Source organism: Tursiops truncatus, chromosome X (genome assembly GCF_011762595.2).
Source record: "Tursiops truncatus isolate mTurTru1 chromosome X, mTurTru1.mat.Y, whole genome shotgun sequence".
Lineage (NCBI taxonomy): Eukaryota > Metazoa > Chordata > Mammalia > Artiodactyla > Delphinidae > Tursiops > Tursiops truncatus.
In genome coordinates, this window is record NC_047055.1 from 37743277 (window position 1) to 37768886 (window position 25610).

The 25610-nt window shown below is 44.0% G+C and overlaps 1 protein-coding gene across 6 annotated transcripts in view; it reads right to left on the reverse strand.

Annotated features, from left to right (window-relative positions):
- Nucleotides 1-8334, reverse strand: part of MID2 (midline 2) — a 121818-nt gene extending 113484 nt beyond the window's left edge. Inside the window, exon 1 of one of the 6 annotated variants that reach the window (XM_019949467.3) lies at nt 7528-8334. Coding sequence is in view for 2 of the 6 variants with exons in the window: in XM_019949461.3 (XP_019805020.1) it covers nt 1174-1282 (109 nt within the window). In the remaining 4 variants the exon portion in view is untranslated. Of the gene's footprint in view, nt 1-1173; nt 2457-4143; nt 4190-6898; nt 7032-7527 lie in introns of those variants that run through there. The other 5 variants (XM_019949464.2, XM_019949466.3, XM_019949465.3 and 2 more) reach the window with 5 other exon arrangements.
- Between the last annotated feature and the right edge of the window lie 17276 nt (nt 8335-25610).

Genomic DNA, 25610 nt, shown 5'->3' on the forward strand with positions numbered 1-25610 from the left:
CCACTGATTTGTTCCCTTCCATATCATTTAGTTACTGCTGTGTAGTCAAATAAGGATGCTTATGTATTTGCCCTTGTTCTAGTATAAAACTGTTTCTGTATGGCTTATCGTCACCCTGCACCCCCCTTCAGGCTGAGACTCCTGAAAAAAAAGTTGATGAGAATAAACTTTAAGAAGGTATCATAAGACTGTGTGAGTAGATAGAAATACAAAGGAGGAGTTTTCAATGCAGACGATGAAAATAAAAATAATACATTCTGCACTTACAAAATGAAAGATTGATTTCAGCATTGCCCTTCAAATCCAAAATTCGGTTAACTCTGATCAGAGAGAGAAGTCATGATCTGCACTTGGCAGAATGCTATTATTTCAAGTGTTATTTGAACATAATTAAATGCCTACTTATTTCAACAGCTTATATTCCATCTAGTGTTCATCTTCCAGATCCACGGAACACGGGTCTGGGCTCTCATTACCTCCCTGAGGAGCCACAGTCTCCCTTTCTTCACAGAAAGACCATGAGTATAAAACCCAACCTGACCCCTGGGCTGTACAATGAGGATTCAGCTGGCTTGTAGAATTTACATTCTTCAGGATATTAACAGTAATGTCCCATGAGCTCTTCCTAAAAACACCAGAAACTGCCTCTCTGCCTTGGAGGATGAGCAAATGAGTCCTGGCTTAGTCTGATGTTCCCTTAACTGTAAAATGTCATTCAATTTGGACTAGAATCACCAGACAATCTCTTTAACATGTGTTCCAGCTCTGACATCCTATTATTACAGAGCTCTTGCTATCTGTTACCACATAGGAAAGACATCTTGGATTACTGAAAACCAGCTCCTCAAGACACAAGTCTTATTTATTAGTGTGACTAGAAAGGCTGACAGGGCTTCCCTGGTGGCGCAGTGGTTGAGAATCCGCCTGCCGATGCAGGGGACACGGGTTTGTGCCCTGGTTCGGGAAGATCCCACGTGCCGCGGAGCGGCTGGGCCCCTGAGCCATGGCCGCTGAGCCTGTGCGTCCGGAGCCTGTGCTCCGCAACGGGAAAGGCCACAACAGTGAGAGGCCCGCATACCAAAAAAGAAAAAGAAAAAGAAAAAGAAAAGAAAGGCTGACAAGAATGGGCATCATCATGAAAGGAACTGGAAATAAACAAAATGCATTACTTACCCTTGGCTAAGCCAAGGTGCCCAAGGACAGTGGCTGGTTTTGCCTGTTGTACTTCAAAGAAGATATAATGGGTGTTCCAGGGAACAACTAAAGGTGAGGAGAGTCCCATGGGAGTACAAACTAATGACAACACCTTTTGGAAGAAAAGGAAGACAACCAAATCCTAGAATACTATTAGTAGGAAAAGACCTCTTTAATTTCAGAAATGATCATTTGGGAACATAAAAGGCAACCAACGCATAGAATTCTCACCCTAAAAAGATAGACTGAAAATAGAAACCCAGAAAAAAGAGGCTAGGCGGTCAGTAAGCATAATTAATAATAACAGTCACCTTACATTTGTGTACCAGTTTTACACTTTTCAAATGGTTCCAAAGCCACTATCTCATTTGATCCTCACAACAGAGCCTGGTTGTCGTCCTAGCTCTAAACTGAATTAGCTGAGTGATCCCAGGTAAGACATTTAAACTGTTTGGGCCACAGCCTCCTCATCTGTCAAATGAAAAATACCTGCCCTACCCATCTCACAGGCTCTTGTGAGGATCAGATGAGAATAAAATAAAATTATTAACTTGCTTTAAAAATACAGATATTCTCAACACACATTCACAGATGACAGATACAGAGCAAGTTATTAAGGAAATAGCACATGTTTGGAAATTCACCCCAAATGCATGGTTGACATAATGGAGGACAATTACACTCCCCCACAAGTTTTCCGGAGGGCCATGAGTCTTCTTGTGGTATTTATTATGCTCATATGTCTCCCCTGTTAGACTGGAGTCCCCCGCAAAGGGAAGAACTGTCTCTCTTCTTTTTTCTTAAGCTTTTATCACACACAGGGTGAGCTCAGGACTGGAGGTTGATTACAGACTGACAGCACCAGAGCCAGTTCCTGTCTAATAGGTTATTAAAGCCTACTTAATATTTTACAGTACATGGATTTAATGATTTTTTTAATGACTTGAGACCTATACTTTTTTTTAAAGATGGTTTTGATGTGAACCATTTTTAAAGTCTTTATTGAATTTGTTGCAATGCTGCTTCTGTTCCATGTCTTGGCCTTTTGGCCCCAAGGCATGTGGGATCCCAGCTCCCCCACCAGGGATCCAACCCATACCCCCTGCATTGGAAGGCGAAGTCTCAACCAGGGAAGTTCCTTAATGATCTGTTTTTTAAATAATTAGCTCCTAAATCCAGCCATTGGCTATTTTATACAATATAGTCATCATAAACATTAAAAGGAATATCACAATAGCAGAACTAAAAGTCCTAGATCTGCTACAAACACAATAGATTAATCTAAGTAACCAAGAAACAGATTTACCAAGGTAACACATGATAATTGTCACAAATCATTAAGTATAATTCATAACACCTTTATCTTAATGCCAATTACACTAGCAGTTTCCAGATTGGAGAACAAACTTAATTTACCTACTGCTACCAGCACAGCTTTCCATCTATTCTAGGACTGCTTTTCCCAATCTGTTACCCAATAAAATATTTGTAATTTTTTTAATGTTCAGTGCCCCCCCATATGGGCAGTCATCTCTACTTCTACAGAATAAAATTGGCAATATATGTATGTAGGGCATGCTGTTGAGTGTTAGGCTGAGAGGACCCCAAGTTCAGGTCAGAGACAAGGGACAGAGAACAGAAGCCTATTTGAAATCAAGCTTCTACTCCCCTGGGAACCACATGGATCTTAGCAACACTGAACAAAGGGCTATAGACAAAGCGATGGAGGATTCTGGACCGTAAACCATTTTTCTATCTCTGGGCTGTATACATTCAGACATGTCACTGTCCTGCATTAGCACTGTCTACCATGCCCATACATTATACCCCTAACTGGGAAAACTGTAAATACCGGGATTTTCTGTTTCAGGAGGATTTTAGGTTATATAATGAATTTGTTATCAGATCTTCTGGTCTCTGTAAGAGGAAGATTCAGAGACTGGGGATGCTGTTCATCAACTAGAGGAGTCTGACCTGCAGGAAAGAGTCTGAGACAAAGCCCAAGGTCAGGCAGTCAGAGCTCTGCAGGGAGAAAAGAACCCAAGTAGAACAAGTCTTCCTAAGGATACTTTGCTAACCCACTTAGGCAGAACCAACACCCTTATTATGTATTCAGTTGAACCCAACACAGAGAAGGGAGTAGTGGATGTTGGCACATTACTCAAAATCCCTCCACCACCCATACTTTAACCATCTAGTAGTCTTAGCAGCTTACAGGATTTCTAAGGGCAATGCAGGAGCTGGGAGACTGTCAAAAAGAATATGTCTGGCTGTGATCATGGAGAAGGGGAAGATGGAAAAAGAGAAACTGTAGAAAGAGCCACAAACCTCCAGTGCCCACAGAAGACTCTTAGCAGAGTTTTAATTCATGAAAATGGAGACAGAAACATATATTGATCCTTGGAAGAGAAGGGAAATAAAAAGAGGGCTAGCAGCCCGTACAGAGGGGATCATTGGAGTTGGAACTTCTTGTCTCAACACCACTCATCTGGTCTTCTCACATGTTAGCATGATCCAACACACTGGTTGAGAAACACTTTTCTAGTCTATTTTTCACACTGCTCAGTGATGAACACAATGTTTGTTGAGAGACCTGAAATACAGACATTAGCACAACACCACCTTGGTACCCAAATTTCATTCATCAAAAAGTGAACAACTGTGAACTCCCCTGAACTGTCGTATATCCAGTATCAACATGTTACATGTCATATCTTGGTGATGCAATGCTCTAAGTCAAGGCACTCAGCCTAAGTAAGGAGGTGCTTCACAAACACAGTACCACATGTTCCCCTTTTGCACAGAAGAGAAGACCACAAACTTAATGCTAACTGGAAATGGAACACCCCCTGGCCTCCACTAGCAGCAGAGGACCATGGCCTAACAGCTAGGGACTTACCAAGACCCATAGAGACTGAATGACACACACACACAAGGCCAAGCAGGTACCTCTGAGAACAGCCATTTGAGACACGTTCTGTGCCTCCGCCCTGTCTTCACCTCCTTTTTAGGGCTGTCTGTCCCTGTTGGGAAAGAGAGAACCTGAGTACTAAGGGACAGAGTCAAGGGAGGACATTCTCTCCTCTTCACCAAGTAGCAAAGACATACTCCTTCTGCAGTTTCCTTCTCAACTGTCATGGTGTCAGCAGATTTCATGGGAGGAGGGATGAGGGAATGGACAGGCTCACTACCCACAGCAATTTTTGGACGCTATTATGAGACTCCACTGGCACTGCTTTAGGATATACAAGTTTGAGCAAGTTGCCCTGCACTTAGAGGAGGGATTAACTAAACCAATTTCACCTAAATCAGTTTGCACTGTTCAGATGATATGTTCATGAAGCAAGCAAGTCATTCTGATTTGCGGCAGTACTTCCCCGGGGGGTGGCCTTGCAAGGTACAACATGCTAGATGAGGAGTCTAGTAGTCACGAAAGTGAATGGGAGGGAAACAACTGCTCCTTCATGTCCCTATAGCCTCTACCCCAGCCCTGCACAGCCCCTCCCTGGCCTAATCCCGGAGGTGCAAGTAAGGAGGTAGGCCTTAAACAAGCAGGAGGCCAAGATACAAGGCCAAGGCTGTGGCCTTAGACCAGTCAACAGAGGATTCTGCACGCTGTAGGTGCTTTTAATAAATATTATTGACTCACCACTGCTAGATGCTAATCATGCTCAGGTAGCCATGACTAAAATTATTTATGCCACTTTTCAGTAGAAATTAACTACCTGACCCCATATGGGCTAAAAATTAGTGAGGTTATGTTTTCAAATGAGTCTGACTCAGATTGTTAGGTTGGAGTACATTAGATATGATTCAAGCCTTAGTGTGAAATAATTGCCAATTACTCTGTATGCCTACTTTTATGTATGTTTTCATTCAGTTGCATGTGCACGAGAGTAAAAAAAAAAGAAACAGACTTAGGACCAAAGTAGAGTGATATATTTGGCTCCCAAGGGGATTAATAATGGCAAGTGGGGGTTCCCAGTAAACTAGGGTTGCTACTTACACCCAATCTATTACCCCAATAAAAGGTAAATGAAGAACTTTCTTCGAAAAGTATAGTGCTGAGAGTTTATAGAACCCTTTCATCTTCAAAGGGCCATGCCAAGACTCACAATAGCCAGTACACAATATGATGCCTTTCATACAAGTGAAAGGTCACAGGAATGTCCTAAGGCCACAAAGCCAATGCGACATCAGATTTGGGAATGAACTCTCTGATCTTCTTGGCTCCTAGACTTGTATTTCAAGCACATAAATCAAGTTGTGAGGAACAATCAGGAGAAATCTAATTTACATTATATATCTGCATTAAGTTAATTGATTGGGCAGGAATATAGAAAAATAGCAAAGACTCTTCCCCCCCGCCCCCAGGGCAGTGATCAGTGGAGAGAAGTGAAAAGGGGCATGTGAGGGTTAGGGGTAACCAGCCGGGGTAGAGTACGGAGGGAGTCTCCCTATTCAGCAGTTCCCTTCTTTTGGAACATTGCCAGAGAACTGATTAGAGTACTGGGAGGGAACAGAATGGGGTTAAAGGCAGACCTCTTGGCCCAATTTGAGAATCTGAAGAATCAACTCACACACAGTAGTACTTGTCTATTTACATAGCCTCTAATATATTCCTTTATAAGGGCTCCTCTTCACAAACAACCATCACCATGCACCCTCCCCACACTCAGAAACCCTCAAAAAGGCAAAGTGGTTCACAAGCCAGAGGCTGCATGGCTGGGAGGCTGGGAGTGCACAGGTTGATGGGGAGGAGTCCAGGGGACGGGTGGTTGGTGAGAGATTCGGGTGGGCAGGTAGATGTGTGACGACCACGTAGGAAGAAGGCGAGTGAGCGTGAAGGCGGGTAGGGGAGTGTGGAAGAGAGAAAGTGAAGAACCTAAGGACCCCAGGATCCCAATTTCCTGCTCCGAGAAGAAACACCTCCAAGAAATGCGCTGCATACGAAATGCTAAGTAACCTAATCCTTATCACCGAAAATGTTTCTGTAAATCTACTCCGCCGTTATTTACTTAATTCTTACGAGCCAGGAATGGAAAAACCCCACCTCTCCCGGGTTCAGTCGCAGCCTGTCCTGGGCACTTTTAAGTTTTCCCTCTCCCCCACTGAGCTGCTTTCACAGCTAGGCCAGAAATAAGGAACCACCCAGACGGAGACTCGAGGATCGCTCCCCCGGCAGCAAAGGGATTAAGTTTCGCCGGGCCTTCCTGCGGGCAGGCTGTCCGCAGCAACCGGCTGCCGCAGCAGCCACCGCCGGGCGGCCGAGGGGCGCCGCCCGGGCCGAGGAGGCTGCCGGCCGCGGGAGCGTGGGAAGGCGGCGGTGCCCTTTCCCAGACTAGCACCCAGGCTCCAGGAGAGCCGCTCGAGGGGCCGCACCCGGCCCCACCGGGCTGCGCGGGAGGCCGTGGACCCGCCCCCGCCCCGCATCGCGGAGTGCAAACTCCGTCCCAGGAGGGCAGCGACGGGTGCCCGGGCCCCAGCGGCGCAACGGGAAGCCAGGGCTGGGCCGGGGCGCCCTCCGTCGCCGCCGCCACCTCGAGCCTCGCGGGCCCCGTCATCACGCCCCGCCGAGCCCCGGAGCAGCCTTCTGCCCGCGCCGGGCCCCGGCCGCACCTGAGACGCGGCCCGAGCCGGGGCCGAGCCCTGCGCCTGCGGTGGCGCTCGGCCCCCAGGGCCGCGGCGAGGGGGCGCGTTTTACCCAGAGCATTCCCGGCTGCCGGCCATGTCCTCGGCGCGCCCGAGGGCGCCGGGTGCTCGCCTGCCTCCTGCGCGAACTGGCTCGGGCTCCGGCGCGAGCTCCCCGGCCGCCGCCGCCGCTGCCGCCGTTGCCGCCGTTGCCGTCGCCGCTCTAGGCCGCCGCCCGCCTTCGCCGCCGCCGCCGCGCAGCAGCCGGGATCCGCCCGCCCGCGCGCCCCGCCGGGGACAGCACGGCGGCCGCCAAGCTACCGCGGCTGGGTCTCCCGAGCCAAACTTAGAGTTTTCGCTCCTCAGTCCAGGGGCAGCACCATGACACCGCGGCAGCACCACACTGTCATTTCCGCCGCCGCAGAAGGAGGGGAAAAAAAGGCAATCCTGACGAAAAGGGGGATGGGGTGGGGGCGAACCGGGCTGGGACTGCCGCCCCGAGGGAGCTCTGGGAAGGGCCCGGCAGCACGGTGCTCGGCCACCTTCCCCGGCTCACCTTCCGCCGCCCCCGCCGCTCCCCGCTCCCCCTGCCCCTCCTCTGGAGGCGCGTTTACATGTTTTCTCCCCTGGCAGGAGTGACCGGAGAAACCTGAGCGAGCAAAGGCAGCGGGTGGGTGGGGTTCGGGCTACTACTGTACCTACCAGCTGATTCCAGCAGCCTTTTCTCCAGCGCCCTGTCATCTTGAAGGAAGACACACGGAGAGGGGCCCGAACGGGTGTGTGTGAGAGTGTGTGTGTGTGTGTGTGTGTAAGTAAGAGAGAGAGAGCGAGAGCAGAATGTGTGTGAAATGCAGAAGGAAGGCTCTGGCCAAACTCTTCTCCCAGCCGCCAAGCCCCTGGTCCCACAAACCCCCAGATTAGAACAACGAAAAGGCGGTTGCAACCGGCAGTGAGAAAAGAGTGCCTAGGTCCACCGCACAGGTCCTCGGGCGAAGCTGCTCTATGCAAAGTTAACTACAGAGTAAAACAAAAATAGTGGAGGAGACAGAAAAGGGCAGACAATTGAAGGAAACCCAACCCCTCTTTCTTTTTACAAAGGGAGAATGGCTGTGTTTTATTGGCCTTGGGCAGAAGTTGTGGGGATGGATTAAAGCCACCAAAATTTAAAAACAAAACAAAAAAAAATGGGAGAGAGAATATGGCTTCATTTACACATTCAAATCCTTGATGGACAAGAGGGTCGTTAATAAGAGGACAATGGGACAGATGCCAGCCATACAGGTATTCAATGTCCCTAATAAGCTAATTGGTCCATCTGGAACCCAGAAGCGCTCATTGGTCTGGAGTAAGCCCTTGGGCTGACCTGTCATTGTCTCAGAGACCACTGCCCCACTCACGAGGAGGGTGGGAGAGGGAAGGAGGAGGCCCCAGAGGAGATTCTGGAAGGGGAGAAAAAGGGGAGATGAAAGGGAAAGAAGTGAGAAAATGGGAGGAAACAACCCCCTCTCACACAGGCCTCGCATTACCTTCCATGGGAATGATTCCAGAAAAATTAAGGTAATTCTGGGTGTATCCCATCAGAGAACCAATAGTAATTAGCCAACACCCCTGTAAAACAATGTGCTAGGACTTCCCTGGTGGTGCAGTGGTTAAGAATCTGCCTGACAATGCAGGAGACAAGGGGTTCGAGCCCTGGTCCGGGAAGATCTCACATGCCGCGGAGCAACTAAGTCTGTGCGCCACAACTACTGAGCCTGCACTCTAGAGCCCGCGAGCCTGTGCTCGGCAACAAGAGAAGCCACGGCAATGAGAAGCCTGCGTACCACAACGAAGACCCAAGGCAGCCAAAAATAAATAAATAAATTTATTTAAAAACAAAACAAAACAATGTGCTAGAGAGTACTGAGGTGGAAAGGAAGGCAAAAATCACAACCAAGCTATCCTGATGAAAGTCTGGCCCTGAGAGAAGTAAAAGAGTCACACCAAAAGCACAGGCGAAATAGACAAGTGGGACTACATCGAACTTAATTTCTGTGCAACAGGAGAATCAACAGTGAAAAGTCAAGAAAGGAGAGAAAATATTTGCAAACCATGTATCTGATAAGGGGTTAATATGTAAAGAACCCCTACAACCCAATAACAAAATAAATAACACGATTAAAAAATGGGCAAAGGGGCTTCCCTGGTGGTGCAGTGGTTGAGAGTCCGCCTGCCGATGCAGGGGCCACGAGTTCGTGCCCCGGTCCGGGAAGATCCCACATGCCGCGGAGCGGCTGGGCCCGTGAGCCATGGCCACTGAGCCTGCGCGTCGGGAGCCTGTGCTCCGCAAAGGGAGAGGCCACAGCAGTGAGAGGCTCGCATACCGCTATAAATAAATAAATAAATAAATGAATAAATAAATAAAATTTTAAAATGGGCAAAGGACTTGAATAGACATTTCTCCAAAGAAGATATACAAATGGCTAACAAGCATATGAAAAGATGCTCAACATCACTATTCATCAGGGAAATGCAAACTAAAACCACAATAAGATATCATCTCACACCTGTTAGTCTGACCAGTATTAAAAAAACAAAAAGCAAAATAGTAAGTGTTGGTGAGGATGTGGAGAAATTGGAACACTGTACACAGTTGGTGGGAATGTAAAATGGTGCAACTGCTATGGAAAACAGTAAGGAGGTTCCTCAAAAAATTAAAAATAGAACTACCATATGATACAGCGATCCCACTTCTGGAAATATATATGAAAGAATTGAAAGCAGACCCTCAAAGAGATATTTGCACCCCCATGTTCATTGCAGCATTATTCACAATAACAAGAATTAAAAGCAACCTAAATATCCATGGAGAGATGAATGGATAAAGAAAATGTGGCATATACATTCAGCGTATATGCACTGAATATGGCATATACATTCTGCCTTAGAAAAGAGGGAAATCCTATCATATGCTATGACATGGATGAACCTTGAGGATAAATATGCTAAGTGAAATAAGCCAGTCACAGAAGGACGAATATTGTATGATGCCACTTATAGGACGTACCAAAAGTAGTCAAACTCATAGAAACAGAAAGCAGAATGGTGCACGCTAGGGGCTGGAGGGAAGGGGAGGGAAGGAGTTGTTTTGTGGATGTAGAGTTTCAGTCATGCAGGACTGGGGTGAGGGGCTCTGGGGAATCTGTTGCACGACAATGTGCATGTGGGTGACAATATGGTATTGTACACTTAGAAATTGTTAGGAGGGTGAATTTTATGTTATATGCTTTTTGCCACAATAAAAAATTAATTTAAAAAAATTGAGTCAGAAATAAAATGATCCTAGCATAACAGAAGTGTATGTATAAGAATTATATATATATTATTATATATATTTATATATCGCAGATATTAAGTGAAAAGAGCAAGCTGTGTATGATTTGCTACTACTATGTAAAAAAGGGGGGAAGGTATATGTCTGTCCATGTGTGCTTGTATGCGCACAGACTCTTCAGTAAAGATACCTAAGAAACTGATTACCTGGTTCCCTGGGAGTCAAGCATAGGAGAAGAAGTATTTAACATTGTATTTGCCCTTTTGTATTGTTTGAATTTTTTTATAATGTTTGTGTATTACCTTTTCAAAAACAATTTTGCAAGAAAGAGGAGCATAGAGACAGAAAATAGAATAGAGGTTACCAGGGATTGAGGGGAGGGGAGAATGAGGGCATACTCTTTAATGGTTACAGAGTTTTTATTTTGGATGATGGAAAAAGTTCTGGAATTGAATAGTGGTGATGGTTAAACAACATTGTGAATGTACTTAATACCACTGAATTGTACATTCAAAATTGGTTAAAATGGTAAATTTTACGTTATGTACATTTTACCACAATAAAACAAATTTTAAAAAGAACGAGGAGGTATACAGAACAGGTAGAGCTTGTTGTATTTGTGTAAGAAAATAGATGTATGTATATGCCAGTAAATGCATAGAAAGTAACCTGGAAGCACAGTGTAAAATAGTGTGAGCCTAGAATTGTGGTGGATGTTGAGGGGATCGTTCAGGTTTTATTTTCAAGGTGGTTTTTAAAAAATATATTTATTTATTTATTTGGCTGTGCTGGGTCTTAGTTGCTGCACGTGGGATCTTTAGTTGCGGCATGCGAACTCTTAGTTGCCGCCTATGGGATCTGGTTCCCTGACCAGGAATCGAACCCAGGCCCCCTGCATTGGGAGCACGGAGTCTTAGCCACGGGACCACCAGGGAAGTCCCCAGGTTTGATTCTATGTATGTTATAACTGTTTGAATATTCTACAATGAGAATTTCTTTTGTAGTTAAATTTTTTTTAAGATATGTCTCCAAAAATCCCAAAGTTGAGTCAGAAGTCAATTGACGCCTGAGAATTCTTTAACCTCACTTGATATGATCCCTACAGAGAGCTGGAGAATTTTCTAAAATGTGAAGAAATGACCACTTTCATCATAGACACACCGGAAACAAGCTAGCTGGCTCTTGGCAGAACTGTCACTTAAAGGAGACTTGCTTTTAATGGCTTTTATTGTCCTTTAGAAACCACCCTTTCCTTTACTTTTTAGCAGTCTGCCCTCCGCCTGAGCTTCCAGTGCTTTCAAGCTATTCCCTGGCTTACCAGAGCTCTATACAGAGTGCCCCAAACCCATCTTCCCTCCCCGAGCAGCAGCCCATATTCTGGACCTTTCCTTTTCCTTCCTCAAAACTTAACACTGCTTCTGGGTTCCTTTCACAAAGGACCTTACTGATTAAGGATTTCAATCAACTAATTTGAACTAAATGTTAATAACTTCATTTGTCTCTGTAGATAATGTTTTAATTTTAACAGAGGGCTTCAATGTATTAACTCAAAGCAATGATGAATAGCGTGGGTGGATGGGGATGGGGTAGGGAGATTTTGCTAATCATATCACATAAGCAGCTGCTTTGAAAATATCCCCACTTTCAGTAGTTTTATGCAAATTATCGCTGTAAATGTATTAAAGTAAATGTTTTGTATTTGGCAGGAGATGCAAAATCAGCTGGGAGTATGGGGTGAAATTATTTGTTTATAATTATTTAATGGTTACCTTTGTATATAACATGTGTTGATCCTATTAGCAGAGTAAATCAGGCCCATGGCAAAAAAAAAAAAGACGATTGACAGATTCAGCTTGAGGTGTTTAATTGAATTAATCTGAAGCAGACTCAGGACACCAGAGTCTGAGAGTATGAAAGGGACAGCTCATGGGCTCTTTTTTTCTAACTACAAATAGGGGGGCGGGGTAGGCAGGGGAACGCTCCAGATACTTTCTACAGAGAGAAGCACAGAACCCAGTCTGTTTCAGAAGGAAAAAAATCACAGAAGGGAGATTTTGTTGCACAAGAGCATTGTTGCTTCTGCAGAAGGGAACCTTCATGCTGCTCTCAAAAGAAGCAGCTAGTTGTCTGAAATCCAGAGGTTGACTGAAGGCTTTTCTAACCAGGGGGCTCTTAACAGGATGGTGAAAAGTACTTTGGCACGGGCTCATCAATAAGACATTGTTCTAAAACCAGTTGTGAACAGGCCATGTTCAAAATAAATACATTCCCAGTATGAAGAAATGGCATGCTCCTGGTATTTCTTATTCACTTTTGATCTATATTTTGGTATTGCTTTCATTAATTTTGTAATTTATCTGAATTATTGTGTTTGTTACAATGAACGCATCTGTTTGAAATCTATAGTACGTTGGTAAATATTTCCCTAGAGCTTTCTTTTTTTTTTAGAGCTTTCTTTTTTAAAGTTTTCTTTTTTTAAAATTTATTTTATTTATTTATTTTTGGCTGCGCTGGGTCTTCGTTGCTGCGCGTGGGCTTTCTCTACTTGCGGTGAGCAGGGGCTCCTCTTCGTTGCCGTGCGTGGGCTTCTCATTGCGGTGGCTTCTCTTGTTGCGGAGCACGGGCTCTAGGCACGCGGGCTTCAGTAGGTGTGACACATGGGCTCAGTAGTTGTGGCTCACGGGCTTCCTAGAGCTTTAATCTTTAGGGCCAAGCCTAAACCTTCTGGCTCACCGTGACTTCCTAACCAGCGCACCGGGTCACTTAGGGTCTAGTTTCTGTGACTTCACATCCTCCAGGTTTTTCTCCCATCTCACTGCCTCTTCCTCGGGATCTGTTGCTTCCTCCTCCTGCTCTTCAACCTCTAAAGGTTGGTGTGAGCCAAGCCTTGGTCCTTGGCTGTCTTCTCCACCTACAGCTACACTTCCTAGGTGACCTCTTCTAGTCCCGTGATTTAAGTACAATCCCCACTTTAGCTCTTCAGCTCAGACCTCTCCCCTGAGTCCAGACTTACATCTCCACCTGACTATTTCACATCTCCACCTGGATGCCTCACGGACAGCGCTAACTTAATGTGACCAAAAGAGACCTATCGATTTCTAGTCCTCCCCATCTCAGCAAATGGCACCCCACCCAATTGCTTAAACCAGATACTGGGATGTCATCCTTGATGCTCTCCCCTCCACAACACCCAATGTTCAATCCATCAAGTTTTAATTTGGGTCTCCCTTCTTCTACTTTTGCCTTCTTGCAATCAGTACTGCAATCAAAGTGATCTTTTAAAAATGGAAATCTGACCATTTTACTTTCTCCTCTCATGGCCATTAGAGTAAAATGCAAATTTCTTGACATGGTCTATAAGACTTGGCATTAGCTGGCCCCTGTCTACCTCTCGCACTCCATCCACTCTCACCCTTGCTCACTACAATCCAAACACACTAGCCTTCCGACACTCCTTGAACCACAAACTCTTGGCCATCCCCAAAACTTTGCAAGTTCTCTCCCTCTGCTGGAGTGCTCTTCCTTCCACTCTTCACATAGCTGTTCTAGTTCCTTCTTTCAGGTTATGCATCACATACTCGGAGAAGCCTTCCCTGACTACCCCATCTAAAGTTACCCCTTCACATTACTCTCTGATATAACACCCTTCAGGGCACTTATCACTAGCTAAAATTATCATATGTGTTTATTATATGTTCCCCGCCATGCACACGCGCATGCACGCATATATATTCCACGAGAACGAGAACCTTGTCTGTCTCCATCACTGGTGTATCTCCAACACCTAGAACAGGACCTAGCTCATAGTAGGTACTAATATTTGCTGGATGGATGGCAAGAATCAGGAAAGAGTACAGTCCAGAGATAACTTTAATCACACAGATACAGATTTACCCCAACTTTCAATCTGCAATGAGAATATCACATGAAAAGGATCTTTTGGCAGAAATTTATAGCAGATTCACGCAGGGAGGCCAGATACATTTCTCAGTGCCTCAACTGCCTAAAAGCCAGAGATTTTCAAACTGACCCAAGAAACACTAGTGTCCCTTGGGGTACTAACTGGTGTTCTAAGAAAAATGAATTTGATCAAGTAAGTTTAGGAAATGTTGCACACTGAATCTCTCTCTCAGAGACTCACAGCACACATTAGCATATTAAGGCTTTAAGAAGTCCTGCCAGAAATAAAACCTATTTTAGCTTTGCTTAGCATTTACCATATATATTTGACCGTGGAACTTTCATGTTCTACTCACTTATTAATATCTCACAGGATACTAGCATCTCTCAAAATACAGTTTTGGAAATACTGTCACAGATATAGACAAGTATAGATATGTATAGACAAACATATAGATATGTATATCTATAAATATATATATAATGGATATTAATCAGAGTTAACTTAAGATCCATGACAATAAATTCCAAGTCAAAAATATCAGTGAAATGAAGTTCAATGGGATTCAAGTTTAAAATAAAGCAGTGGTTGGAGATAGTGCTTACTGTTAGTATCGACTGGCCTGCGATATGTTAAGAGTGCTGCTCTAAATAAGTTCAAATCTTCTGGCCCAGATGAATTACTCCCTAGGCAATGAGAACCTGCAAGTACAATCGATGAACCACGGTTAGTGATCCTTGGAAAATCGTACACAAGGGAGAAGTACCAGTATCAGATCCTCAAAGACTGGAGATGAATGGCTTTCAAAAGGGGAAGGAAGGTGGATTCTGCAAACTACAGACCAGTGTGGACTTAATGTGGGTCTGAGGCAAGATTCATTACCATTCATTCCTCTTACCCATTCCAGTACTTCTTTCTGTTCCTTGAGCTCTCCAAGCTCATACCTGCCTAGGGCCTTTGCATTTGCTATTCCTTCTGCCTAGAGCAGGGGTGGGCAAACTTCTCTAAGGAGCCAAACAGTAAATATTTTTGGCTTTTGGGCCATATGGTCTCTGTCGCAACTACTCATCTCTGAGCAAAAGCAGCCACAGATAATATGTAAAGAATCAAACTTTATTTACAAAAACAGGCTATGGACCGGATTTGGCCCAAGGGCCATAGTTGGTCTACCTGGAGTGTACTTTGCCAGGATTGTTACACAGCTAATTCCTCTTTGTTCAGAATTCAACTCAAACATCCTTGTCTTAGAGTAAGACAATCCAATCTAAAGTAACTATGCATTTACTTGCTTTCAAATCTATTTTAATTATTTCCATTGCACTAATGCATATTTTCTTATTTATTGGCTTGTCCCCATGCCCCCATACACAGCAGAAAAACTAGCATTTATTGAGCTCTTATGCGCCTGACACTGTTCAAAGCATTTTACGTGTATTAGCTCTTTTAACCTTAATAATAACTTCCCGGCAATAATCCTTAGTCTCCCCATTTTACAGACGAAGAAACTAGGGCTGTGAGATTAAGTAATTTATCCATACTCATATAGTTTAGCAGGTGGTGATTCCAGGATTTAGACCCAGGCTCATAAGCATTATGCTATTGTGATATTGTGATTTATAATAAGAAATATATACTTGAATTTTGTTCCTGTTCCTGGCACAGAGCTCCTAAAACTCTTGGAATTTCCTAAGTGATGAGAGTGGGAAATGTGTTTTGTTATGTTAATGAGGTGAATTTTGGACCACACCCAAGGTAGGATGCTGGTTGTCAGGGGACCTCCAGGGAGAGGAGGGGCTGGAGGTTGAGTCAATAGCCAAGGGCCAATGATTTAATCAGTGATGCCTGTGTAATGAGGCCTCCATAAAAATCCAAAAGGACAGGGTTCGGAGAGCTTCCAGGTTGATGAACACATGTTGATGCTGGGAGATTGGGTACTCAGAAAGGGCTTGGAAATTCGGTGTCCCTTCCCATATACCTTGCCTATGCATCTCTTCCATCTGGCTGTTCCTAAAATTATATCTTTTAATAATAAACTGGTAGTCTAGTAAGTAAAATGTTTCTCTGAGTTCTGTGAGCCGCACTAGCAAATTAACTGAACTCAAGGAGGGGGTCGTTGGAACCTCAAATCTATAGCCTGTGGGTCAGAAGCCCAGGCAACAATCTGATCTTGTGATTGGCATTTAAAGGTGTGGGGGTCTTATAGGACTGAGCCCTTAACCTGTGTGTTCTAACATTTATGTCCAGGTGGATAGTGTCAGAATTGAGTTGAATTGTAGGACACTCGGCTGGTGTGAGAAAATCGCTTGGTGGTATGGGGACAACCCCTGACACTCATCGGAATTGGAGTCAGAATCATAGCTATAGTGTATCTCAGTTACAAGCTCCACAAGAGAAGGGATTTTTTTCTGTCTAGTCTACTAATGATGAGCCTAGAACACAGCCTAGTGCAATGCCTGGCATAAGTTAAATGCTCAATAAATATATGTCCATTTAATAAAAATTCTAGAATGCTCAGATTATTAAAGGGAGATGTTTTCACTAAGAATAAGTCAAATTAACCTGATTTCCTTCTTTGATGAGGCTAATTGTTAGGAAGAATAAGCAAATGGAATCTTGGATTTCTTTGGATTTTAGCAAAGCATTAAATAAGTTCTTTCCTGGAATCCCTATTTTACTAGACCTTTCAGTGTCATTTAACACTGCTGCTCATTTCTTTCTTTTTTGTGGTTTCCATGACACCACACTCTCCTTATTCCCTTCACACCTCTATGACTATTCTTGCTTTTTCTTTCATGTGATCCCCCTCCTCCATCAACCCGTAGGTGTTGACCAGGATTTCATCCTGGGTCCTTGGTTCCTCCCACTTTCCAAATTCTCCCAGATGGTCCCATCCATCCTCATTGTTTTCATTTTTACCTTTGCTCTGATGACACCTAAATGTATAACTCCAGGCCAGAACTTTACTCCAAGTCTGAAAAATCCTGCAGGTACCTCAACTTGAACATGTCCAAAACCAAACTCAGTATCTCCTCCCCAGATCTATTTTTGTTCTTATATTCCCTGTCTCAACTGATGGCATCACCCAGTCCCTCCCACACCAGAAACCTGAAAGTCAGTTCTGCCTCCTCACTTCCTCTCACTCCCCCCATAGCTAAATCCTGACCCAATCTTTTTTTTTTAATATTTACTTATTTATTTATTTAGGCTGGGCTGGGTCTTGGTTGCAGCATGCAGGATCTTCCTTGCGGCATGTGGGATCTTTAGTTGTGGCATGCAGCTCTTAGTTGCAGCATGTGGACTTCTTAGTTGTGGCATGTGGACTCTTTGTTGTGGCATGCATGCGGGATCTAGTTCCCTGACCAGGGATCAAACCCAGGCCCCCTGCATTGGGAGCATGGAGTCTTACCCACTGGACCACCAGGGAAGTCCCCCCCAGCCAATCTCGATAATTTTCCTTCTCAAATATTTCTCACCTCATCACGCACCTAGTAACCGTAACCAACTCTTAGTTGATCTCCCTGCCTCCAGTTTTGACCCTGTCCAACCCTTCGCACAGCCACCAGAATGAGCTTTTGAAATTGCAGATATGATCATGTAACACATCATTACCTGCAAGATGGAATCCAAGTTACGTCAGGGCCATGCAAATCTCAAACTTGCCAGCTTCATCTCCCACGCTACTGCCTCGCTCACAGCTAATGCCTCAACAATACCAAACTGCTTGCAACCTTGCAATTCTCCAAACACTTCTATGACTTTGCTCATGCTGCAGCCTCTGCTTTGATGCCCATCCTCTCTACTTCTCACTCCCCCTTTGCCTGGCAGACTTCTTCTCATTCTCTCAGACTCAGCCCCGGCATCATTTCCTAAAAGAAGGCTTCTTTAACATGTCCCATCCTGGGCTGGGTTAGATTTTCCTCTTCTGTGCTTCCAAAGCATCCTGCTTCTATCCCAGCACTAGTCCAGCCATATTTTTCTTGTCTGTTCACATGCCCGTATCCCTCATTAGACTATGAGTTTCCTGAGGGCAAGGACTATGCTTTATTCAAAATTGTATCCATCACACCATGTACAGTGCCTGGCACATAATAAGAATTCAATTAATATTTGATGAATCAACTATTTTATGGCCATAACATACTGTTGGCTCATTATGTTGACTTATAACACCCTTAATTCTTTTCACACAAATAATTGTTACATAGTGTGGTAAGTGCAATGATAAAGGTAAAACAAAAGAACAGAAAAGGGACACCCAATTCAGCCTGAGATGAGGGGAGGTAGAGGAAATGATACGTCAAACCTAAGCTGCAGTGATAGAAATAGAGTATGTTGAACCGGGGAGGAGATAGTGTGGGTCTATTTGCATGGTCAAACTATGCCTGAACAACATTTCAATCAGTGGGCTCAGTTGGATTATTCAATAAATGGCAGTGGTTTGGAAAAAAATAAAGCCAAAGTTCAGGAATGGTTGAAGGAACAGGGAAGGTTTAACCAGGATAAGAGAAGACTCTAAGGGACTTGATTATTTTCTTCAAATATTTGAAGGGCTGTGTTATGGGTTGAATCGTGCCCCGCCCCCTCCACAAAAGGTATGTTGAAGTCCTAACCTCTGGAACATCAGAATGTGACCTTACTTTTGAATGAAGTCTTTGCAGATGCAATTCATTCAGATGAGGCATATTGGCATAGGGTCGGCCCTTAACCCAATATGACTGGCGTCCTTCTGAGAAGGAAATTCGGTCACAGACACAGAGGGAAGAAGGTCAGGTGAAGCAGGAGGCACAGATTGGAACTGTGGTGTCACAACCCAAAGAGCAGGAGCCCTCAGAAGCTGGAAGGGGCAAGAAAGGATTCTCCCCAGAGCCTTCAAATGAAACATAGCCTTGTCAACACCTTGATTTCAGACTTCTAGTCTCTAGAACTGAGACAATAAGTTTCTGTTTTAAGCCACCTGGTTTGTGGCACTTTGTTACGGCAGCCACAGGAAACTAATACAGGCTGTAACGGAGCAGAGGGAGCAGATTTGTTCCATGTAAGACCCAAATGGATGGAAGATACAGGGAGACAGCAATCTTCTTTATATTGAATGGAAACCTCATAGTCACACTATCGAAAAATAAAATGAGCTGCTGTGAGGGCTTCCCTGGTGGCACAGTGGTTGAGAGTCTGCCTGCCGATGCAGGGGACATGGGTTCGCGCCCCGGTCTGGGAGGATCCCACATGCCGCCGAGCGGCTGGGCCCGTGAGCCATGGCCGCTGAGCCTGCGCATCCGGAGCCTGTGCTCCGCAACGGGAGAGGCCACAACAGTGAGAGGCCCACACACCGCAAAAAAAAGAAATAATAATAAAAACGAACTGGGGTGAGAGCTGGTAAGCTTCTCATCACTGGAGGTCAAGGCTGGAGAGTTGTGTGATAGAAATGATAATAATGATGATGATGATAAGAATAAGAATAATACAACTTCCATTCTTACCCTGATTTGAACAAGCCAACTTCAAAAGACTGTTTTTGCTATAATTGGAGATATTTGAATGCTGATTGGATATTTGATCACATTAAGATTTTGGGGTTCAATTTTTAGGTGAAAATAATGGCATGATGGTTTTAATGAGAGAGAGAGGGAGATAAGGGTGGGGTGGGGACTGGTCTTTCAGAGATACACACTGAAGTGTGTCTAGGATTTGCTTTAAAATAATCCAGAGGAAGGAGACATGGGTTGGTGTACAGGTGAAACATGATTAATCATATGGTGCTAATTGTTGAAACTGGGTGATGGATACATGGAGATTCACTTATACTGTCCTCTTTACAGTGTGTGTGTTTGAAATTTTCCAAAATCAATTTTTTTTAAAGCTACCGGCTACCATGTTCTGAGCACTTAAGATGGCCAGGAACCATGCTAAGTGTTTCTAAAGCATTATTTCATTTAATTTAATCATGGCACATAAAGACAAATACACAGCAACATTTCTGTATAGGAAGGCACAGTACTGTAAAGATGTTCTCTTCGAATGTGTCTGAATAATCAAGATGAAGAGAAAGTTCAATTGGTTTGGATTGCTTGAATTTTCAAAAGAATATATCTGTGTCAATTTGTATTCTTTAAAAAAAAATCTCCACGACAGCCCAATGAGGCATTATCATATCAATTTTATAAGTGAGGAAACTGAGGATCAGAAAAGTGAAGTAAATTGCCCAAGGTTGCATAACTACTACGTAGAAGAAGTAGGATTTGAACCCAGGTTTCTCTTGACTCCACCATTGTGTGCTTTTCATGCCCTTGCTATTCAAAGTGTGGCCTAAGGACCAGCCACATTGTATCATAGGAGAATTTCCTAGAAATACAGAGTCTCAGGCCCCCTACCCAGACCTACCGAGTAAAATTCCACTTTAAAGTTTAAGAAGAATTGTATATGCTATAATGCCATCCAGGGTATTTAAGCACCGGTAAGATGATTAGACCCAATCAAGGGTTCTAAACACTGGTTGCTCATCTGAACTAATTGAGGAAAATTTTAGAAATACTGATCTCAGATTATACTGTATTGTACCTCTTGGGTGGGGCATGAGAATCTGTATATTTACAGGCTCCCTCAGATGAGCTATCAGTGTTGGGAAGCACTGGAAAATGAAACCTATAAAGATCTTTTTCAACTCTTAGATTCTCTAACTCCTGATAAGCTTGTAGGAGAAAATGAAGAATTCAGTTCTGTGCGACTGTGGAAAATTACCTGTTCACTGAAGATAATCATTTAGAATGGACTTTAAGTTGTGTTCTAAGGAACTATAAGCTTCAAGGAGTGAAAATGGAGTCCAGGTGGACAGAATTAGCAAATATATCAAAATACATGACAATTAATATATAAATCTGGGACTTCCCTGGTGGCACAGTGGTTAAGACTGTGGTCCCAATGCAGGGAGCCTGGGTTCAATCCCTAATTAGGGAACTAGATCCCACATGCATGCTGCAACTAAGAGTTCACATGCTGCAACTAAGGAGCTGGTGAGCCACAACTAAGGATCCCGTGAGTTGCAGCTAAGACCAGCACAACCAAATAAATAAAATATTTTAAAAAACAATGTTTAAAAAAATATATATGTCATATTTTACTTCAAGGAATTATCAATGCATATACAATGAGATAAAATACAAGCCTGTGACTACGAAACAATTGGATTGGTTTTCATTGGTGCTTTATGTAAATCAAACTCATCATACTAGCGTTAATTTTTTCAGTGTGTGCTGAGTCCCTGTCCTCAAGGAGTCCACAGTCTAGTAGGGGAAAGATAAGTGAACAGACAATTACAATAAAGTGTGATAAAGCACTGACATACGATAAATACAAGCTGCTACAGAGCATGTAGGACGGGATCCTACTAAGCAGTGGAAGTGGGAGGAGGGCAGCCAGGGAAAGGTAAGTCTTGAAAGCAGAGTAGAGGGACTTCCCTGGCGGTCCAGTGGTTAAGACTTTGCCTTCCAATGCAGGGGGTGCGTGTTCAATCCCGGGTTGGGGAGCTAAGATCCCACATGCCTCGTGGCCAAAAAACCAAAACATAAAACAGAAGCAATATTGTAACGAATTCAATAAAGACTTTAAAAAAGAAAACACTATGTCTTCTTTCGAAGGCAGAGTAGATGTTGTTCAGGGGAAGAAGGGCATTTCAGAAAGATGGCACAGTGGCACAGAGGCCAAAGGGAACCTGGTAACTTCAATAAATGAATAATATCGTAGGCACACAGGACTTCCCTGGTGGCTCAGTGGTTAAGAATCTGCCTGCCAATGCAGGGGACACGGGTTCGAGCCCTGGTCCAGGAAGGTCCCACGTGCTGTGGAGCAACTAAGCGCATGCGCTACAGCTACTGAGCCTGCGCTCTAGAGTCCATGAGCCACAACTACTGAGCCCACGTGCCACAACTACTGAAGCCCGCGTACCTACAGCCCATGCTCCGCAACAAGAGAAGCCACAGCAATGAGAAACCTGTGCACTGCAACAAAGAGTAGCCCCCGCTCACCACAACTAGAGAAAGCCCGCGTGTAGCAACGGAGACCCAACACAGCCCTAAATAAATAAATAAATAAATTTATTTAAAAAAAATATTGTAGGCACATAGGTTGAGGATGGAGCAGTATGAAAAGAAAAAGCTGGTGAGATAGTCCGAAGGCAGTTCATGAATGACATTCCAAGGAGTATGGACATTATCCAGAAGCTATGAGCAATTTTTGAATGGCTTTAAATAGAAGAATGCCATGATGAAATTTGCATTTTTTAAAAATTACTCAGGTAGCTGAAGTCATTCGAAGGGGTTGAGACAGAAGCAGAAGAGCTGTAGGGAAACCACTGCAATATGTGAAGCAAGAGATAACAAGGAGAGCGCACAAATGAAAGAGATTTAGAACTTTGTGACAAAATAAGTGAAGGAGAAAAAAGTCAGGTTTCTGGTTGGGTACTTGGAGACGGTGGTGTTACTATCCGGGACAGGGAATGCAGAAGGGGAAGCAGACGTTGGGTAGAAATGGGGATGGAGAATGTGGGGGAAGCATAATGAGATCAGTTTGGGACATGTTGAGTGTGAGGAGTGTAGGAAATAACTAGGTGGAATTGTTGAGTAGACAAATGGATATGTGGATGGGGAGCTCAGAAAAGAGATAAGGGCTGAATACACAGATGTGGAAATCATGAGTGTGCACACTGGAATTATGAGAACACATACGTTCACCTAGGAAGAGGCTGCAAAATAAGGTGAGAGATGGGCTGAGGACAGAGTTTGGGGGATTCTCACTATTTAAGGAGTGACAGAGGAAGAGACCCCTGGAAGGAAGGAAAAAGAGCAGCCAAAGAGGTAGGAAAAGCAGGACAGTGTAGTAACAAGGAGGTAAGTGAATTGTTTTTTGTTGTTTTTTTTTTGTGGTACGTGGGCCTCTCACTGTTGGGGCCTCTCCAGTTGCGGAGCACAGGCTCTGGACGCGCAGGCTCAGCGGCCATGGCTCACGGGCCCAGCCGCTCCGCAGCATGTGGGATCTTCCCGGACCGGGGCATGAACCCATGTCCCCTGCATCGGCAGGCGGACTCTCAACCACTGCGCCACCAGGGAAGCCCCAGTGAATTAGCTTTTTACTGCTACTGTACTGTATTCCTATTGTATTGTATTTCTATTTCTATTGCATTTGCTATCAAAGTGCCACAAACTTAGTGGCTTAGAACAATACAAATTTATTTTCTTATGCTTCTGGAGGTCAGAAATCTAAAATCAGTCTCACTGAGCTAAAGTCAAGGTGTCAATAGGACTGGTTCTTTTGGAGGCTCTAGGGAATAATCCATTTGCTTGCCTTTGCCAGCTGCTAGAGATCACCTGCATTCCTTTGCCTCATGGCCCCTTCTTTCATCTTCAAAGCCAGCAGCGTAATCTTGTCACATATCCTTCACGGTCTCTGCCTCTGATGTCATATCACCTTCTCTAACTTCTCTCCTTCCTCTCTCTTATAAAGACTCATCGGTGGATGCTAAAACTAGTGGGTGAAAGTTTGAGTAAAAAGATGTTTATATAGTCTCAAAGTGTTTCCTTACTAGATATCTATTAGTACAAGAGGGAAAAAATAATAACTTTACAGCAGAGAAACCCAACAAACAGAATCTGAACGAAGTGGTCAAAGTTAATATGGCCACTAACGGGACAAATCAACTTCATGTGCTTACTGAGGACACAGGCCTTCTGTGATGCTCTTTCTAAAAGCACATAATCTGAACCTAATCATGAGGAAAATTCAGATACACTCAAACTGAAGGACATTCTACGAAATAGCTGGCCTGTACTCTTCAAAATTGTCAATGTCGTGAAACACAAGGACTGTAGAATTATTCCAGATTAAAGGAGACACGAAAGCTGAGTGCTACTCACAAACCAGGATTTTCTTCTGCTACAGAGGACACTGTTGGGACAATGCATTCAGTGAAATCTGAATTAGGAATTAGGTCTGTAGAGTTATTAATACTGTATCAATGTTAATTCCTGATTTTAATCATTGTGCTTGATATCCTTAATTAATAATAATCATTGTGCTAATAATATCCTTATTATTAGGAAAAACACTCTGAAATATATAAGGGTAGATGGCATCATGTCTGCAAATTACTCTCAAATGGTCCAGAACATAAGCGTGTGCGTGTGTGTGTGTGTGTGTGTGTGTGTGTGTGTGTGTGTGTGGCGGTGGGGGCGGGGGACATGAAGAAGGAGAAGGAGAAGAAGAAGCGGGAGGGAGAAGAGGAGCAAGCACATGTAGTAAAATGTTAACATTTGGGGCATCTGAGTGAAGGGCAAAATGGGATTTTTTTAAACTCTTCTTGCAAGTTTTCTGTGTCTGAAGTTATGTTCAAATAAAAAGCTAAAATTTCACAGAAGTGATTCTGAGATGAAGAAGTGGAGACAGCAACTTCTTCTCAACTAGTTTTACTTTACTTTCGACTTCTTTTAGCAAGTTTGCCTGTGGAGGCAAGTCCAGAGGGAGGACAGTGGTGGTAGTGGTTGCAGCTGCTGCTGTTGTTCAGATGGGACAGATTCGTGCCACTTTATAGCCTCAGGGGAAACATCAAGTGGAAATAGGGTAAAGATACAGGAAAGAGGGGATATCGCTGGCATGGGGCACATTGGTGCAGTTCCACATCGTTGGAGCATTAGCCTTAGACAGGAGAGTAGATAGATTTGCACTTAAGAAGGAAGAAAACATGGTGGCGCAGTGGTTAAGAATCCACCTGCCAATGCGGGGGACACGGGTTCGAGCCCTGGTCCGGGAAGTTCCCACATGCCGCGGAGCAACGAAGCCCGTGCACCACAACTACTGAGCCTGCGCTCTGGAGCCTGTGAATGACGACTACGGAGCCCGTGTGCCTAGAGCCCGTGCTCCACAACAAGAGAAGCCACCGCAATGAGAAGCCCATGCACCACAACAAAGAGTAGCCCCCACTCGCCACAACTAGAGAAAGCACGCACGCAGCAAGGAAGACCCAACGCAGCCAAAAATAAATAAATAAAATTAATTAATTAATTTTAAAAAAAAGAAAGAAAGAAAACATGGGACTGTGCATACGTAGGTAAGTTTGTACGTAAGGAGTTGCTGAGAGAGATATCCTTCCTGATGGCCTATATTCTTTGTGAGTAGGAGGCAAAGTCATCTACGCAGTGCAAGGAGGAAAGTACATAGTATAGGGTCAAAATAGCTATTCTGAGGAATGGGAGAGGAAGCATTCAGTCTCTCTTGCCTTTCTTGACACCATTCTCCCATGATTTTCCCCCTAACTGCTTAGCCACTACTCATTCTGCTTAACTATCTGCTCCTCCTTTAGCTAATTTTAAAATATTGGTATTCTTCAGTGATCTGTCTTATACTCTCTTCTGTTTTTACTCTATGTTCTCTCAATGGGTGATCTCAGCCATTCCCATAGATTTAAATACCGTATTTTATTTTGATGACCCCCAAATTTAAATCTTTCAATCAGAGTTCTCCTCTGAGTTCCGGTTGTCCACTTGACACCTATATAAAGATATCTCACAAATATAGCACACTTTATGT